This window comes from Stegodyphus dumicola, chromosome 1 (assembly GCF_044657685.1).
Source record: "Stegodyphus dumicola isolate Sdum_Otavi_A_Nest chromosome 1, ASM4465768v1".
NCBI classification, from domain to species: Eukaryota; Metazoa; Arthropoda; class Arachnida; order Araneae; family Eresidae; genus Stegodyphus; species Stegodyphus dumicola.
This window is the reverse complement of record NC_140768.1, coordinates 282,750,552-282,768,550: the sequence shown is the minus strand read 5'-3', so window position 1 is coordinate 282,768,550 and position 17,999 is coordinate 282,750,552. Positions and strand designations below refer to the sequence as shown.

The window sequence follows — 17,999 nt, the reverse complement described above, 5'->3', positions numbered from 1 at the left end:
GAAAAATTCAGAGTCTATCCCACCAGCAGCTATTCCTCAAAATAACAGATTTGAAACTCTTAACGAAAATAACGAAGATATGGAAGTTACAGATGAAACGCAGATGACTACAACACAGAATAAAGCAGAAAATAAAACGAAAATTTCTCCATTAGTCATTCCAGAAAACGATGTTGATTGGCCCGAAATTGACAAAATGCTCAGAGAGATTTGTAAAAACGAATTTGAAGTTACAATCAAAGCCAGACAGATTTTTCTTTACACTACCACCGAAGCCGATTATAAAGCTACAGTTGATAAATTCAAGAAAGCACAGATTAGTTTTCATACGTACCAAATTTCCTCAGCCTCTTCAATTAAAGTTATACTTAAGAATATCCCAAGATCCTACACAGAGCAAGCAATTCACGCAGACTTAGAACGCAGAAACTTCCCTATAATTAAAGTAAAGCAATTCACGAAGAAAGCAGAAGACCAAATTATCCATTTACCTATATTTTTCCTTGAACTAAAAAGAAATTCTGCAGGAGAGAAAATTCATCAATTAAACAATACGTTCGGATTCAATATCACAATAGAAAAATATCAGCCCAGAAAACGCCCAGTTCGATGTTTCAATTGCCAGGAGTTCGGGCACTCCCAAAATAACTGCTTTAAAAAGGTCAGGACTGTAAGTGCGGACAAAATCACAGATCCAATACCTGTAAATTAAAACCAGATGAAAAACCAACTTGCATTTATTGTCACGGAAATCACGTTTCTTCTTATGGTGGTTGTAAGGTATACAGAAAAAGATTCAATCATTTAGAGAAGATAGAAAAACCACAAAAAATTCCCACTAAAGATGTCTTCCCCGAATTTATTCAAGCTTCAGGCCAAACTAATCAAGAAATGCCTAAAAACCTTTACAGTGACAAAGTTAAGCAGAAAAACCCGCAGGAAAATTTAGCAGAAATCATTAACATTTTCAAAGATCAGAAAACCCTTTTTCTCATGAAATCAATAACCACAATAGTTCAGAGAATTAAATCAGCTAAATCAAATATGCAGAAACTTTGCCTAGCTTTTCAAGCCATCGAGATGATTCTGAACTTTGCAGATAAAGATTAATTCGCAGCTTCTCTCAAGACAAGCATAGCCGAGCGGCAGAAATTCACAAGTTGCAGATCCTCACATCGTGGGGCCACGTTTACTTCTCTTCTAGAGCCTCTGCACTAGGTGCAAAAAGTACGTTCCATCTTACTGGATTCAACTCATCATTAAAGACACCCTACTTATAATATATTGGTAAAGGCCGCACTAGGCCGATTGCCTCTTAATTGTGTTATGACATAGACATAGACATAGACATAGTTATAATATGAATGAAATATAATACTGTTAAGTGAACCTAGAGCTAGAGTGTCGCTATGGTAAAGAAATAGAGGGAATTTTAAAGAATTCATTTACTCTATTTTGGTTTATGCGCTGTCGGCGAAGTAGATTTAATTCAGTCCAATAAGTTTAAACGAAATGCAATAAAAAATGCGTATAATTTAATATTCCGTACAAGGAAGTTATGTCGTATGCACATCAGATTTTTTTATATATATTTTTGCGTTTACAATTCATTTCATTTCATTAATCTCAAGAGCAAAAGCTTTGAATATGAATAAAGGTTCCTTTCAGTTTTAAAGAATGCTGAAAATATGGAGAAAGTTGGTTCTTTGGTAAAAGTTGATAAATGTGTAACAACTAAGTAACTTTCAGACATGCCTGGGATAGATAAAGAAAGCAATAGGTTAATTTTAATTGAAAACCTGAAAATGAGAAAAGTTTGTGCTCGATTTGTACCTCAAATTTTGACAAAAGAAAAAAAAAAAGGTTTAAAGAAAGAAAAGAAAAAGCACAGCTATCGAAATCAAACACTAAGGAAATGCTAACTGCATTTTTTCATTACGAAGAATTATTCACCGTGAATTTATTCCTGAAATTCAATCAATTAATTAGTATTTTTACAAGGAGGTGCTTTGCTTTTCGATTAAGAAACAGGATAAGGCAAGTTAGGAAAGAACCTTCTGATGCTGGGCAATGGTTTCTTTTACACGCTAATGCTTGGTCCCATGCTTTTACGCGATAATACTAGGAAAACATGGACGATAATACTAGGACACTGTCCGTACAACAATATCTTGTTAAGCAATTACCTGCAGTAATAAATCAATCATCACATTCTTCCGACTCCATACATCCATACTTTTCTGGAATTCAAACCATGATCCCATGATTATGGCAGTCGGTCCTACTACCCCATAATAACAGGAAGCTAACCTGAGTACCAGTCAGTTCCAAAGTGCATTTCTGATTCATTGTTTTGAAGAAATTTTCATTCTAGAGCTACACTGCTCTGTTAAATCATATCTAAATTAATTTCCAATGTTGCAATGGTTTGTTTCATTATCATTATTCATCTTTTAATGCCTATATGTGGGTTTTCCCTGAATTTTAATTTTTATCGATTTACGGCTAACTATTTGAATCATAAACATTGATTGCATCTTCCAACTGATTGCACGAAACTGAGATAAAGCACTTCATTACTCTGATAAAACGAAATACAAATTTTATTTTAAGCGATCGGCTGTAAAGTGATACAACACGCGCATTTGAAAAGAAAATTTCGGAAAAATGGAAGGTAAGTGCGTTTTAAATTATAAATGCGTTTCCCCAAACTCCCAAAAGAACGTTAGCTCAGAAGGACTATTAATTTCGTTTTGGCATTTTGCGCAGGTTCACTATAAACTGCGAATCCCTTTTGAAATTGTTTCCACCAAATATTAGAGCCCTGCATTATATTTAACGAAATTAAATAATGAAGAATCTGCATAAATGTATGTATGTTTCTTGCATTGCAATAAAATAACGGTACCTAGAGCCATCCAATTTTGAATAATGTACGCCTCCCCCCGAATATGGACATCTGGAAGCCAAGTATTTGGAATTTGTTTTATTATCGATTTCATATTTCGTAAAACTTTAAGGAACAAGCGAGCAAATGCAACAATCTATGGCGGAGGGGGGGAGGAATTATCTTCAGTGCGCGGAACTGTGTATCGGATAGGCTCATTTTAAAATTATTTTGCGACGTTGCTACTGAACTGAAATTAATGGTTAAAGTGTGAAGAACATGATATTTAATAAATAAAGGTAACGCACAAAACGTTAAAAAACGCATCTTGGGGCGTAGTATAAAATCCGAAAGCTTTCAGATTTTTTTTTTATCTAAATAATTTTATTAATAATACGTCTAGCATTTAAAAGAAAATCTGTTGTTCAGCTTTGTGTCAGCTTTCAGATGTTAAACTTAAATTTCAAGAGTAAGATTGTAAATTATTATTATTATTAAATATTTTCGGAATGATGCTCCAGTCAGCAAAAAGGTGTATTTCTTTTTTAGTTTTTATTGTCATTTAAGTAACTAGTAGAAAATCATCAAAGAAGAATGCAGAAGAAAATTGAAAATGGTTTAATTATACTCAAAGCTATTGCTATAAATATACTCAAACAAGAATGTAAATCAACTTGATAAGACGCTAACACAATGCAAATTCATAAATTTTGAGCTGCATAGGCCTTCGAAGATTCAGGCGTTAAATCAAAACAAAAGCTTAAAACAAAAGTTATTTTAAACGCAGCAGAAGAGTTGCGTTGAATATTTTCAGCCCAAATGCAAAGTAATGCATATTTTTGACACAATTTTAATTCTCTTCTCGCTTATTCTCCGAGAAAGTATTAAAAGTGCAAAATTACAGACTCATGTTTTCATATAACATGAACTCACTGTAGATGCATTCTTCTCCTAATTCTGATCCTGCACGAATATTAATCCAACGAACAGCAGAACTGCATGTATTCGGATTAGCTAGGATCGCAGTCCACAGTATGTAAGATAGCGGATTTATTTTTTTTTCTATTCATCTCACTTTCATTCAACAAAGGTAATACCACCGGCATCTCAACCTTTTTTGGCCCATGCACCCCTTTCACACTGCTAGGAATTCATCCCCTTCTCTGTTTCGTAAAGTTAAAAAAAATACATATACATTTATTTAGGTTATTTTTTAATGTGTTTTATTAGGTATTTCTCTCGCCTTCTTAGCATGCCTTCATCGTGTAGTGGTCAGCACACTTGGCGCGTATTCGAGAGGTTCTTGCATGGAGTCCCGGCAAGGGCATTGCACATTTTTCATTTATCCTGCTTTTAAAAAATTCCTAATTTCTCTACAGTGGCGCCCGAACTAAAAATGATGGCGGATGATGATTCTACAGCAGCATGATTTGGCGACTGGGTCCCCTAATCCCCAGTCGCCCTTTAAAAGCAGATGTATATAAGGTGAGTGAGTGAGTGCACCGCTATGATGGCTTCCGACCACGGACATGAACCAAACGGAGTTATATACCATCAAGGCGGGGAAGTCTCCAAAGTAACAAGGTTGAATGTTACATATTAATAACAGTTTTTACAGTTTGATAACGCAGGCTCTAAGCGTTATTCTAGCTATCTGCTTTAAGTTCTGAACATTTGAAACATAATATTATTCACTGTTGTTTTTGCTTAGGCAGTTTCTTGAGATTTTCTATATTCAAGATCAAGGGCTACTCTGTTTTTGAGTGTGTTAGACATCCACGTTGCCCAGGCACAGTCCACTGGTTTCTTTAAGTGCCAGGTTCTTGTATGTTCACAATGGAAGTAATAATGGTCCGTGTCGCCTTCCTCTCCGCTTTCGCAGAAAGGAATATCCCTAAGTCTGAATCTGTTCAGGTATACTGGGAATGGTCCATGACCTGTCAAGAACTGTATTAGGCTAGCACAGTGGTGTTTGTTTCCATGTTAACTTTTGGCAGTAAGCGAAATGTTCTTTGTCGTACCTCTACCTCTGTCCATCTACTTTGCAATTTTGTAGCAGACTTGTCAAAGTTGTTCGCTTCTCACCTTCTTAACATGCCTTTGTGGTGTACTGATCAGCGCATTCGGGACGTATTCGAGAGGTTCGTGTTTCGAGTCCCGGTGAGGGAATTGCTCCTTTTTCATCTCTCCTGCTTTCAAAAATTTCCTAATGTCTCTACAGTTTTATTAATTAAACAACAAAAACTATAGAAAACACTGATAAACATAAAAACTTGAATAAAAGTAAATTTTTTTTTTCATATTCGTGTACTAAAACTAAACACTAAAAAGGCGATTGACCCCATTCTACTTCCACCGGAACTTTGAAATTCCCCTCTACTCGGTTGAGAACCCCGGAATAAAATAGGTTTATAGTAAATAAAATTTTTTAATTTTCTCAAAACTGAAAGGCATTTCCTTTCTGTAAAAATTAAACGATGATATAATTTTTTACTTGCCTTTTCACGCAATCCATTTTTACATGGGTTACATAGATCTAAACAAATGACCTTGTTTTTATTTTTATTGCATTAAAACTAAACATAAGAATTATTTTGATTAGCATGAGTCACAACGTATAATTTAATTATATTCATTTAAAATCAAACTGAGCCTTTTTTTACATATGCATAAAAGGAAAACAATTAAGTTAGCAATTTAATTATTATTAATAACTTTTAACATTTATAATTAGTAATAATTGATTATTTTAATGAAACGCATAAATAAAAACGCATAATAAAAAGAAGTAAATTAATTAATAAAAAATTTAATTTTACATTATTTAGGGAAAAGAGAATTATCCATTTAATTTCGAATTTCGGGGAAGGAAGTTTTACTTTATTTCCTGCTCGATACATGGGGAACTGAAACACATAACAACGCGTGATAAGTAACTTGCTATCTGATCATTTTTAATAGTTACTACGTATTTAAGTAGATTGCACTGTTTACTTCTGTCAAAATAAAAACACTGTGAATCCTCTCTTAGAGACCACTTCTCTAAAGTAAATCTGAAAGTCACTAGCAATGCTTTGAACATAAATATCGGTGTGAACATCACTTCTCTACTTCGAAAGAGTAATTGAATTAGAAAATTAGAGAACAAAAATTAAAAGACCTAAAGTACGTTTAAGAAATATTATTTCAAAGATATTCTAGTTATACACAGGCTGTTCGCACATTTCTTAGACAATTTTCATTGTAATTACAGAAATATTTTACCTAAATTTTTATGTTTTAAATGTTGTATTTGATAACCTTTGCTCTTCACTATCTTTATACATGAATTTCCAAGACAATAAATCTTTTTATAGTAACGGAAGAAGTATTTTATCCTATTGCTCTCGAACAGCTTTCGAATGTCTAAGGAGGTTGTTGGTCGACCGCACAACCCGATTTTAAAAAGTCCAAAAGCGCAAAAATACATTGGAGATAGATCAGGAGATTTAGTAGAGATATGAGTAAAAGATATGGCCTTGGATACCAGATTCTTGTTCCATTTGTTTCAGGAAATTACCAGTAGATTTTGAAGTGTCGCTGTTTCCTTTGTCTTGATGCAGTTCTACTGATTTATCACACTATGTGCAAAGAGAATGTATTTCCTATTTTAAAATTATGTATAAAATATGTTTTTGATAATAATGTGGAGTTGATCTTAACATTTTTCTTGACTCTCTTTCTTTTCAATTTTCCTCTATATGAAAAACCGGCAACAATCATAAATCCCTTAGAAAAGCTTTCTTTAGATCCCTTGAACCATGTTTTAAGATTTTTTCCCCTCCTCTTTAATGATAATAAATGGATCTCTTTTCATTGCAGTGATTTAAGTACATCCTAAATTCGTCTACTGTGACAGCATTTTTCCATTTTGTCCGGATAAATATTTCTCGTAAAGAATTCTGCAGCACGTTCTGCGTTCAGGTATATGTCGTGGAGAAAGATGGTGCACAATATGTTTTTTTGACATATTTAAGATTCAAGTCATCATTAATCGCTTTGTGTACAGTTGACACCGAGCAGTTTAATGATTTTGCAACTGTCCTTTGACTTGACGGATTTTCTTTTTTGCATTAAAGATCTTACTTTTGCAACATTAAAAAAATTCCGTTTTTTCCTTGGGTAGTATTTGAAACATTTTTTTTGCACTTGAAGCTAAATTTTGACGTTTTTTCCCCTTTGTTGTCGACAACATTATCTATCGTGGCCTTAGATATCGAAAGCCCATGGCTTTTATAGCGTTTTCTAATAACTAGATGTGAATAATGTTCTTCGGAAAGAACACAAACATAGCCTTGATATCCATTGCTTCTTTAAAAATGACAATTTACATGAAAACAAAACTGTCAAGCAGCAGACGATAGCATAATAGGCATTATGTTTCTTTCATCGTGTATAGCAAGGAATGTATCATACTTTGCTATTTGATACGCCAGCATATTTCATTAATCTTATACTCACAGAATTTCTTTGCTCGCTTACCGGCTGGTTATGAATGTGCATTTAAGTCATAGTTACTGACAAATACAAGGATCTTTTCTTTCCATCACCACGCTTTACTGTCCATTTGCTTCTTTTCATCGTATTTCCAAGCGCTTCCCGCTCACATCCGGTGTTCGATATAGATCTATGTTTCTCCCGCAAACAATATCACGGGTGTTCCTTCACTCGCCTTTATGGAAATGATATTGGGAGATTTTGAAGTTGCATATCTTTAAAATGAAGAAATGTTGATTCTTCTAATTTCCCATACACGACATGTAAAGTTGTCACCTTTTCTCTGGCATGGACTGTATATGAGGTCTACTTCCCTTCACGACTAAGCTGCCAGATGCAGATGTGAGTCGTCTTAACGAATCACGCCTTATCGAAATATATCAAGAAACCTTCGCAAACTGTTACATTAAAATTAAAGATTGCATTTTGAACTAAAATCAGTCAAACAATGATTAAATGGAACATGCTATTAACAGAAGCCTTCGTCTCAGCCATAAGTAAAAGTTAGGGAAATTATGTTAAATAATTGGAAGATTTATAAATATAAATACGTATACATTTCATTGTTATTTATTTTGTGAAAGAAAAGTTCTGAGTATTGTTCGAGACTGTACTATTTGAAATGTCCAAAGTGATTATACTGTTTGAAATGTCCAAAATGAAAAAACACTTTTGGGCGCTTTAGGCTGTTACTCAAATAAATTGTTGTTGTTCCAAATGCCTGAATTACTTATAAACTTTCTATTTTCTTTCAGCATGCCTTCGTGGTGTAACGGTAGCACACTCGATGCGTATTCGAGAAGTCCAGGTTCAAGTCCCGGCGAGGGCACTGTTCATTTTTTCTCGAACTAAAAGGTGGCGGACAGTATTTCATCACCATCAGGATTTGGTGATTGGGTCCCTAATCCCTAGTCAACCTTTAAAAGGGGGAGTATATAAGGTATTTTATCCCTCTTTTCAGCATGCTTGGTGGTTTAACGGTAGCACACTCGGTGTGCATCCGCGAAGTTCGGGTTGGAGTCTCGGAGAAGGCATTGCTCATTTTTCATGTCTTCTGCTTCAAAAAAAAAAAAAAAAAAAAAAAAAAACCCACTAATTAAAATAAATTGGCAACATTTTACTAAATTATAATCCATATGATAATGCTGTAATAAATATTCCGAAGATTCTACAGAACTGCCAGAGAAGAAGATAAGGATTTACGAGTGGTGATTTTTAAAATGTCTTTAATAGATTGCTAAAGAATTATTAAAGGTATTTATGGGAGTAAAGGTACTATTTCTGAGAAATAATTTTGACAAAACCATTTTAGAATTTTAAGCCAATAACTTCAATTTCATAATTCAAATTATTCGAAATTTGTGCATAAATCTGGTTATATTTCAAAGGCTTAGCATGGTGCTTTAAATTTTATGCTAATAGGATTAGTTTTAGCATAAAATTTAATGATGCCGCAACATAAATTTTTAGCTGAAATTCTAATAATGTTAAATATGAATAGCAAAATACCTTTCTCTTGCAGATTCCGATACTGCATGGCAAAAACAGCACAAATCTGTTATTTCCCGGTTGAGTCACATGTTGGATAAAAGCTTGCACACTGATGTCAGATTCCTTGTAGGTTCCAATCATCCTGCCATTTTCGAAGCACATAAGCTTATTCTTGCTTCTGGTAGTTATGTGTTCGAGAGTATGTTCTACAACCAGTCCTCTGAAATAACAGACCCAATTAAAATTCCTAATGTTGAACCCTTGGGTTTTGAGATAATGTTGAGGTAAGTAATGAATTCTTATTGAAATGACGTAAAATGAACGTTTATTGATTTCTTTCAGCTTTACCTACGTACACTGCGGGGGGAGGGGAGGAGAAAGGAAAAAAAAAAGAAAATATCTAAAAAAGAAACAGTTCTTTATCTCCCGTTCTACAGGGCCGATTGAAGAACTTCAACTCGCGGTTTTCATGTCTCGAAAGCGCAATTGAGGATACGTATTAGATTTATATATAGCATTGTTCTAATGTAGGTATTTTGACACAAAATCGAACTTTTTTCTGAAATGACAGGCCAATTGTTTTCCGTATTTCGATTCTAGGAGTCAAATTGCGTCAAACTACCAAGTTTTGTAAAAATCGCACGAGTAGTTTTTAAAAAATTTGCTCTCAAAATTTTAGCTCCTCAGTGTTAATTAAATCTGATATATAGTTATTAATATATCTTTTTTTATTAAACTTAATTGATTTATCCTTTGATATTTAAAAAATTAGGTTCATTTCAAATAAAACTGGCCTATTTTTTATGATTTATTTTTAAAATTTGTATTTTTAAATAATTTTTATAAATTTTTCGGAAACAATTTTGAATTAAAATCTATAAAATTTTTACCATATTTTAAAGTAGATGTATTTCTAAGCATACCTACAAAAAATTATTTTTTGTACTGTTTTTTATTCAAAATTTCCGAAGATATACGTGAATTTATATATTGACGCGTTTTGAAATTTGGAATATTTTTTGAAAACGATAATAACATCAAATGTGGTTTAGGCACTTTGTTATAATTGTTTGAAATTAAAAACGAAGTGACTTTTTTCCCTCTTATGCACAATGTAAAAAGCTAGGAACTCTGTGCCTTTTTTCGGCTCTTGCACAATGGAAGGGAAAGGAAAATAGGTTGCCATATATTAAGAAGCTTGCCAAATGAATTATTCTTGGCGCAAACTGAAAAAAATGCGCCAAGTTAACTTTTTAAATTTTGGCTTAAATTTCGCACTAAATTTTACAAAATTTAATATTTAGGCATAATTTGAGTCTTAGAATCGAAATATGGAAAAAAAATTGGTAAGTTATTTCACATAAAGTCTTATATTGTGTCAAAGTACCTAAGTTAGAACAATACTATATATAAATCTAATATATAGCCTAAGTCGCGCTTTCGAGTCATGAAAAACGCAATTTGAATTTCGTCAATCGGCCCAGTAGAACGGGAGATATCGAACTGTCCCTTTTTTTCCCTCGCAGTGTACATGGCCGATCCTAGAGGGAGTCAAGATGGTGCACGGCGTGTGGGCGGCGAAATTTAAGAGAAGTGAAATGATTATCAAACATATTATATTTCTGTAATAAAGGGGGGGGGCAGTTTTATATTGCACGTGGGCGGCCGGCGTTCTAGGATCGGTATTGCCTACCTTATATTTGACAGCAACGAGTTTTAAGTGACTCTGAGTTGTATATTGGGATACGTAAACATAGGAATACTAAGAAACTAGATATTTATATTAAAATATTTTTTACATATAACAGCTACGTCAGTTGACGTAAGGTACCACTATGCATATAAGGAACATAAGGAAGGTAAAATGACATTTGTCATGCATATGTTGTACTCTATTGGTTTTGCATACCCTGAAATTTAAATGAAAGTCACTATTCCTTAAAGCAAGAAATAATGCAAATCCCAAGCTCACAGGACATATATAGATGGGAACGGTCAAAATAAAATATAGTACTCATCTCAGTAAAGATTACGGTGGACCATAGATATGAAGATGTGATGGCAGTATAAATCGAATTTCTAAGTAGATTTAGGCTAACAGAATAGATTTACATGTTTGACTATGATGATGGATAGTATCAACAAGAACTACACTGAATTCTATCGGCGGCGAGTAATTCCCTTAGATGCCTGAGAACATAGTAAATAGATATCGGTATTGAACATTGCATTTCCATGATGACCATCTCTACAAAAGACCAAATTTAGTATTTGGAATCATAGATTGCGCTTTTACAGACGATTCATTGCATTTCAATATTACCTGTGGGCAAATGTAGAATAATATCGTAGGCGATTAATATCAAATGCGTGAATAATATTTCAAAGCGTGTCTACAATTTTCAGAAGTTTTATTGGTCAAGCTCCCGAAGAATTTCAAGACCACTTCTTTTTGGAATACTCTAGAGCTAACTTGCTGTCTTGGGGTTATGTTTCTGAAATAGGATTTATCTGTATTACTGAATTGGATTAGAGTTGATAATACCTACGGATTAAAAAAACATACACCTCTTACAAAATCACTTTTAAATCGTATAAAATAAGAAGATCCAAATAGAGCATTCTATATTCAAATATTCAATGACGATTTCTTTATTACTTTCTTTCTACAACTTTCGAATTACGCTTACACAGCATCAAATAATGTACAGCTGTTATTTTGTTGAGAATGTGCGAAGATTCTGTGTATACTCAGTGTTACACTACGATACTTGTTACGCATTGTATCATTTACATTATGTGTTCCTACCCATTGTGCTATTACCCACTGGTACAATATTATAATTAATGTGTTCATCTTCTCTGTATTGCCTAATAATATAGTTATATATACATATAGTTACGAATATATAAGCTTCCTTATAAAGGTAAATAATTTTCAGTGGGGACCAGGATCAGGAATAAGAGCCTTTGCTCTCAAGTGTACCCTATACTACTGATGAGACAGAAAATTTAATATTAATTGTGTTTTAACAATTATAATCATCTGCAATCGAAAAATAAATGTTAAATGTATGTAATAATTAGTAAATTACGAATTTAAGTTTTTCTAATTGTAACGCATATAGTATAATTTTTTGTTTCATTTAGAAAGCGTATAACTACTTGTAAAATTAGAATTTAATGTACAGCTTTAACGTATTTTGAAGTTTAGATTTTCTATTTATAGGATGTTCTGCTTAATTTGCGAGCATTTGTGAAAATCAAAAATCCAGTTCCACAGTAAAAAAAAACATTAAGATGAAGATAATTGTTTCTGAGATTGTGGTAACATATAAGGTGATAAAATTTTATAGATTTGGATTTTGTTTACTAAATAAGTTTGATTACTATGCTCTGCTCAAATAATTAAACTAAAATTTCGGATTTAAGTAAATAAGGAGTAACACATAGTATGTGTCGTGAAATTTGTTGTTTCTTTCCGTTCTGTTATAATACTGGAATTTTACTTTTAATGAACCAAGAAAGCTTAGGTTAAGTTTTTAAATAAAATTTAAAAACGCAGTCTGGATTTTTCCAACTCGGAAGCTGACAACTTTACAGTACGTATGGCAATGCAGTAAATAATTATCTAGATTCGAATGAAAAAACAAAAGTTCAATTAATCGAAGAACTGAGACAGAAATATATAAGGAATGAAACGATAATTTTACATTACCTGACAATAGCCAGAGAAAAACAAATTCTTCAACTGTATAAGAATAAGACTGCAATATATTAATATTCCTGAAAATATAATCACAAGTTCAAGTGGAAATAATATGTTAATTGTTTTATAATAATATGTTAATTGTTTTGTAATAATATGTCAATAATATGTTTATAATAATATATCAATGATTGTTTGATAATTTCTACTATTTTCTGCAATAGAGAAGATTTGGTATATTTAACCCTTAAACAAAAGGGATGCCAAAATTGTGTATCTTTTCGCAGACCGAAAGCATATAGCTATTTTTTAATTTTATTTTAGCACAAGAAATGAGATTTTTTTAAATCCGGTAAGTTAAATTTTTGGTGCTACTTTGGTAGACGATTGCACGGATTTTGGCGAATTTTTGGCGATTTTTTTTGGCGAGCGATACGACTTATGGTAAACCCATTGCTGGACAAGTTATTTATGGTAACCGATATATTGTTTTCATTTTATTTAAAAAATAATGCCTTTTATTATGCATAAATTCCGTGTTTTAAATATTATTTATGACTTCTAAATAAAAAAAATGAATTTAATTTTGCATTTTTATTTGAAATAAAAATTTTATTGTTTATGATATTTTATGGAATTTTATGCTGTGAATGATGAAATGAATGACGTCACATTATTTTAAAATTAATTAGTTTTAATATCTATAAATTAAATTAATGTTTTGAACATTATTTATGGCTGTTAAATATTATAATACAATTTAATTTTGCATTTTTTAAATATGATTTTATTATGAATGATTATTTAAATAATTTTAATTCTATGCGTGATGTAATTAGCTCCCTTATTGGTTACTGAATATTTGTGCATTACCGCGCCATTTTAAAATTTTATTATTCATCTCTTCGAATTCCTCAGATTTCAAAGCGAGACCTTATTTTGGCCAACCTGGCTTTCCTAATCAAAGATTTATTTATTGTTACAAGGGTCAGAGGAAATTTATTTAAATTTTTGGAGGAAACCTCGCTAATTGCTTCTTCAATAAAGTGCGAGAGATGTGGATCACACATGAAGAACTTTTTTCTTTTTTTTTTTTTCCTGGTACTTATCAATATAAGACAGGTAAAATACTTTAAAAAAATGTAAGTGCATATTTTTCTTTTACTTTATAATTGTATACTTCAATTTTTATTAAAAAATTAATACACTGTTTTCAAAAATTCCTGAAAATTCAAATATATTTATTGCCACATATGTTTTAATGTTAAATAATTATATCCTATAAAACTTATTTTAAAGGATTTGAATTTAAGTAATTAAAAATTTTTAATTCTTTTAAACGTTGGTAGGATGTTTTTAATTCAATTTAAATAATATTTTATTCCAATTAAATGTTGGCGCAATGCTTTTATAGAGGTATTTTTATTCTATTATATGAAAGTAATAATTTAACCTTACTTTAGCATTTTATACTCTTAGTAAATGTATTTATTTACATTTGCCAGCCATCTTAAGAAACAACGTTTTCAACAAAAAAAGAATCCATTATTTTTAACGATTTTTTTTTTTTTTTTTTTTTTTTTTTTTTTTTTTTAAAGTTTCGAATACTTTACTATGCGTGAAATACGTAAAAACAGCATTTTTCAAGATGGCTGACGACTGTAAAAACCGCGCCAACGTAAATCGCCAAAAATCCGTGCAACCGACTACCAAAGTAGCACCCAATTTTCTTAAAAGTAAATAAACTGAAGATACAATTTTCTGCTACTTGTTCTTTATAAATTTAATTTTGTATTGTAATGTTCCAACCTCGAATTTACTGCTAAATGTCTACAGTCTTGAGAACTGGTGAGCAAATAATCGCTTTGGTTCAGGAGACAGAAATTCAAGAAGGGCTGATTACCCTTTATTGCTCAAAATAAAGTTTTACAGTCGGTGCTCTCTCAGGACGTACAGAAAAGCCTGTACTTGGGCTCGAACTCAAGAATACTAAGAAATGATACAGAAATATATAAGGAATGAAACTTAACTACTGCTTAGCTAAAAAGATATAGCCGAAGCTATCAAAATTCTACAAGAGTACTAAGTAAGGCTAACTTAACGCCCTAACTAAACTGCGAAGTTATCAAGAGCCTGAAACACGGCCGAGCGTAGTAATATCTTTAGAGAGAGTGTAGCCAAAAGGCGAACGCGCGCTGTTCAGAATCTCTGGCCCTCTAACGAAGTCAGTGGAACTTCGACTTTAAATACTGCTCTTCCTTCATTTGCATTTATACACGATTCTGAAAACACATTCTGACAGGAAATTTGTAAGCTGAAATTAGAAGTGTTAAGAAACTGGCTTTAACTAAAAATTAACTGTTAAAAACTTAGGATAAACCTTACAGTATTATTTTTACATATAGATTTTGGATCTGTGATATAACTTCTATAATAAATTAGTTTTGTTTATGGATCATACATAATGAAACTTTTACTTAAAACACGCACTGGGAGATATTTATTCCTTTAACAATCCTAGCGATCTAGTATTCCTACAAGCAAATTCCACGTAAGAGAAAACCGTAATGAAATATTAACATTATTCCAATCTCATTTAATGGACATAAAACATAACGTTTTTTATTTGATGTTTTAAATTTTATGCTCTTAAAAATGCTATTATGTTTTTACATAATCTTGGCATAAAAGATGGATATTATTTATAACACTTTTTCCAAGAATGCCTAAAATTAAAATTACTCAAACTAATCAATGTGTACAAGGTTCGAAAATGTTTGGCATGTATACGAGAAGTTCATCAGCTGACGATAATAATGCTTAGGCTTTGCATGATTTAAGAAAAGATGGATTTTATTACAATAAAATATTTTGTCTTCTTATAATTTTAGTTTTACTATTTATTTGTATTCGTAATTTTATGTGGACTAAAAGATTAAATTTTTTTTTTAAATGTTGCTTGCAAGCTCATTTCTTCATAACTATAAAACGAAAAGTTAAAATGCTGAATAATTGAAAGTATTAAATTATTTAAATATTATTTATAAATTATGATAATATGTAATATAAATATTTAATATCTAAATTTTTCTGACTGGAATGAAGTATTCCCAGTGAATGGATCAAACATTTTTAGACAAGGTGATGTATGATGCCCTAAAAAATGAAATTTACTGTTCTTTGAAGCATTTTTTATTTACTGCTAATTATAAAATATCATATATTGCTAGGAAAATGCTCATTAATAATTATGTTAAAATGTTTTTAAAAATGTCAATTTTCAGCACAGAGTAAAAGATTAGAAAGAGGAAAGCTTGGAAAAGGGAGCAGCCATTACCATTCCCCTCTTATGAGCATAAAATGGATGCAAAATTCAAAAATGAGGATTTTACACCAGTTATAAATAATTGGAATTTAATATCTGAATAATTGGCACCTCAACAGGCGAATTAATTGGGCTGCAGATTAACTAGGTCTTGTCTGTAAAAAGTTAAGTTTGTGTATTACAGAGCGCTAGAGAAATCACCATAAAAAATTATCAGCGTAAAACAAAACTATCTTTCGAAAAAAAGAAAAAGAAAATGGGTAGGGTAACGGCAGCGGTGGCTCATTTTTTAAATCAAGCGCACAGCCATTAATTTGTTTCATTTGTTCCATTAATTTGTCTCATTCACTTGAACTCATATCGAAACTATTCAGTAATGTAAACAGAAACAAACAATATGTGCACCACGTTAAGAGGAAAGAAATATTCACAGGGACAATATAAACAGAAACAGAAAGAGAAGTGCACAAGTGCTCGAAAGAGAGAAAAAATAGCTTGAATACTGATTAGAGATTAAATTGCTTGAAAACTCAGCTAAATTGTTCATAGTACTTTTCTGTTAATTACAGTATGGGTTATTCATCTTCCCCTTTTTCTTAACTGCCGATGGAGTGTGATTTTTGTGACGCTGATTTTGATCTAAATAGTAATTTTAAATTAAGTGTGGACTTTGTTTACAGTGTGGACTTTGTTACCCCTGTTAATTAGAATCTGACTGTATTAGCTTTACAGGTGAATAAATAGTATACTTTCTTTTACAGGTACTTGTATGACGATAGCACAGATTTCGAAAATGACGCTGAAGTTTTTATGACATTGCTATGTGCAGATGCATTCGCTGTAGAATCTTTAAAAGAGATCTGTCTACAACGACTGTCTGAATTACAACCGTCCTCAGAGAACGTCTGGATTTCTTTGGCCTTCAGTAAATATTACAAACTTGCAGCCCTGGAAGATCACTGTACATCTTTCATTATTGAAAATGCAAGGGATGCCTTTCAAAGTGAACATTTTCTCAGTGCAAACATGCAAGTGCTTTATTACGTTCTATCTCTACCACTTTTGAGAGTAACAGAGTTCGAACTTTTAAAGTTTATTGTAAAATGGGCAAAAAATCGCAAAAAAGAGGAAACGGTTTCCTTGAAATATCTGTTACAACCTCTGTTGCGCTTAATTCATTTTCCGTCAATAGGACCGGGAGAGTTCTGGAAATTTTCCGTCGAAAATCAAGATGTTTTTGATACCAAAGATCGACTCTGTATAATACACCACTTAATAAATTCAGATACTTACCCGCTTCCTGTGTGGTGTTGCAAGAACAGTCCAAGATGTGACTTAACAGAAAACATTTTGTTCAATTTGGTTGATACCTCCTCACGGAAGCGGGCATACACATCGATAGTGAAGTGGTTTGAATGCAAATATGAAATACGAGTTACTTCTAAGGAAGTGCTGCATAGCGATGTACAAACAATGACTATTGCCTGGGGCAACAAACCTGAAGATCTGCCTTTAGACTGCGATATCAAAATTACATGGAACCAAAACCTGTCTTTCAAATTAAATTCAGTTAAAAAGTCTCATGAAATGCAAGAAATTGTTTTTAATTTTGATAAAAAGATTTAACGGCCATCTTCGTATCATCCATTCACAATTCATGTGCATTTCAAAAAACCGGTAACAATATTTTTTCTTCGTGCTTCTCCACAAAGAACTAATTCTGTGAAATGCGTATTTCTCAGTGCTCAAGCGATGACTTCAGCAAATAAAAGAATAATGTTTAATAAAGGTGACTGCGTGAATAATATAACATTCACACGAAGGATACAAAATAAACCAGTTAGAGATTAGAATTTGATTGCAGCTTTTTTAATTAAACATCGTAGCTGAAAATTAAAATTTTATTACATTATTTTTGTTGTTACTTCTTATTTGTAAATTTTTTACTTATAAAAATTTATCATTAGCAGATTAGTAATGTATTTTACGCTAACAAAATTTTGCAAAATCTCGCTATTTGTTTAAAGACAATTTAGATGTCTCACAGATCT

The 17,999-nt window shown here is 32.0% G+C and overlaps 1 protein-coding gene across 2 annotated transcripts; it reads left to right on the top strand.

Moving 5' to 3' along the window:
- Nucleotides 1–2,553: 2,553 nt before the first annotated feature.
- On the top strand, nt 2,554–17,860 carry LOC118194210 (BTB/POZ domain-containing protein 6-like). 2 transcript variants are annotated; one of them, XM_035365425.2, is made up of 3 exons: nt 2,554–2,674; nt 8,946–9,198; nt 16,710–17,860. In XM_035365425.2, exons 1-3 carry the CDS (start codon nt 2,668–2,670, stop codon nt 17,572–17,574), a joined length of 1,125 nt encoding a protein of 374 aa, XP_035221316.1. In that variant the 5' UTR covers nt 2,554–2,667; the 3' UTR covers nt 17,575–17,860. The 2 variants fall into 2 exon arrangements, with proteins under 2 accessions (XP_035221316.1, XP_085663980.1); XM_085807854.1 differs by lacking the exon at nt 2,554–2,674 and adding an exon at nt 8,148–8,363.
- Nucleotides 17,861–17,999: the final 139 nt, after the last annotated feature.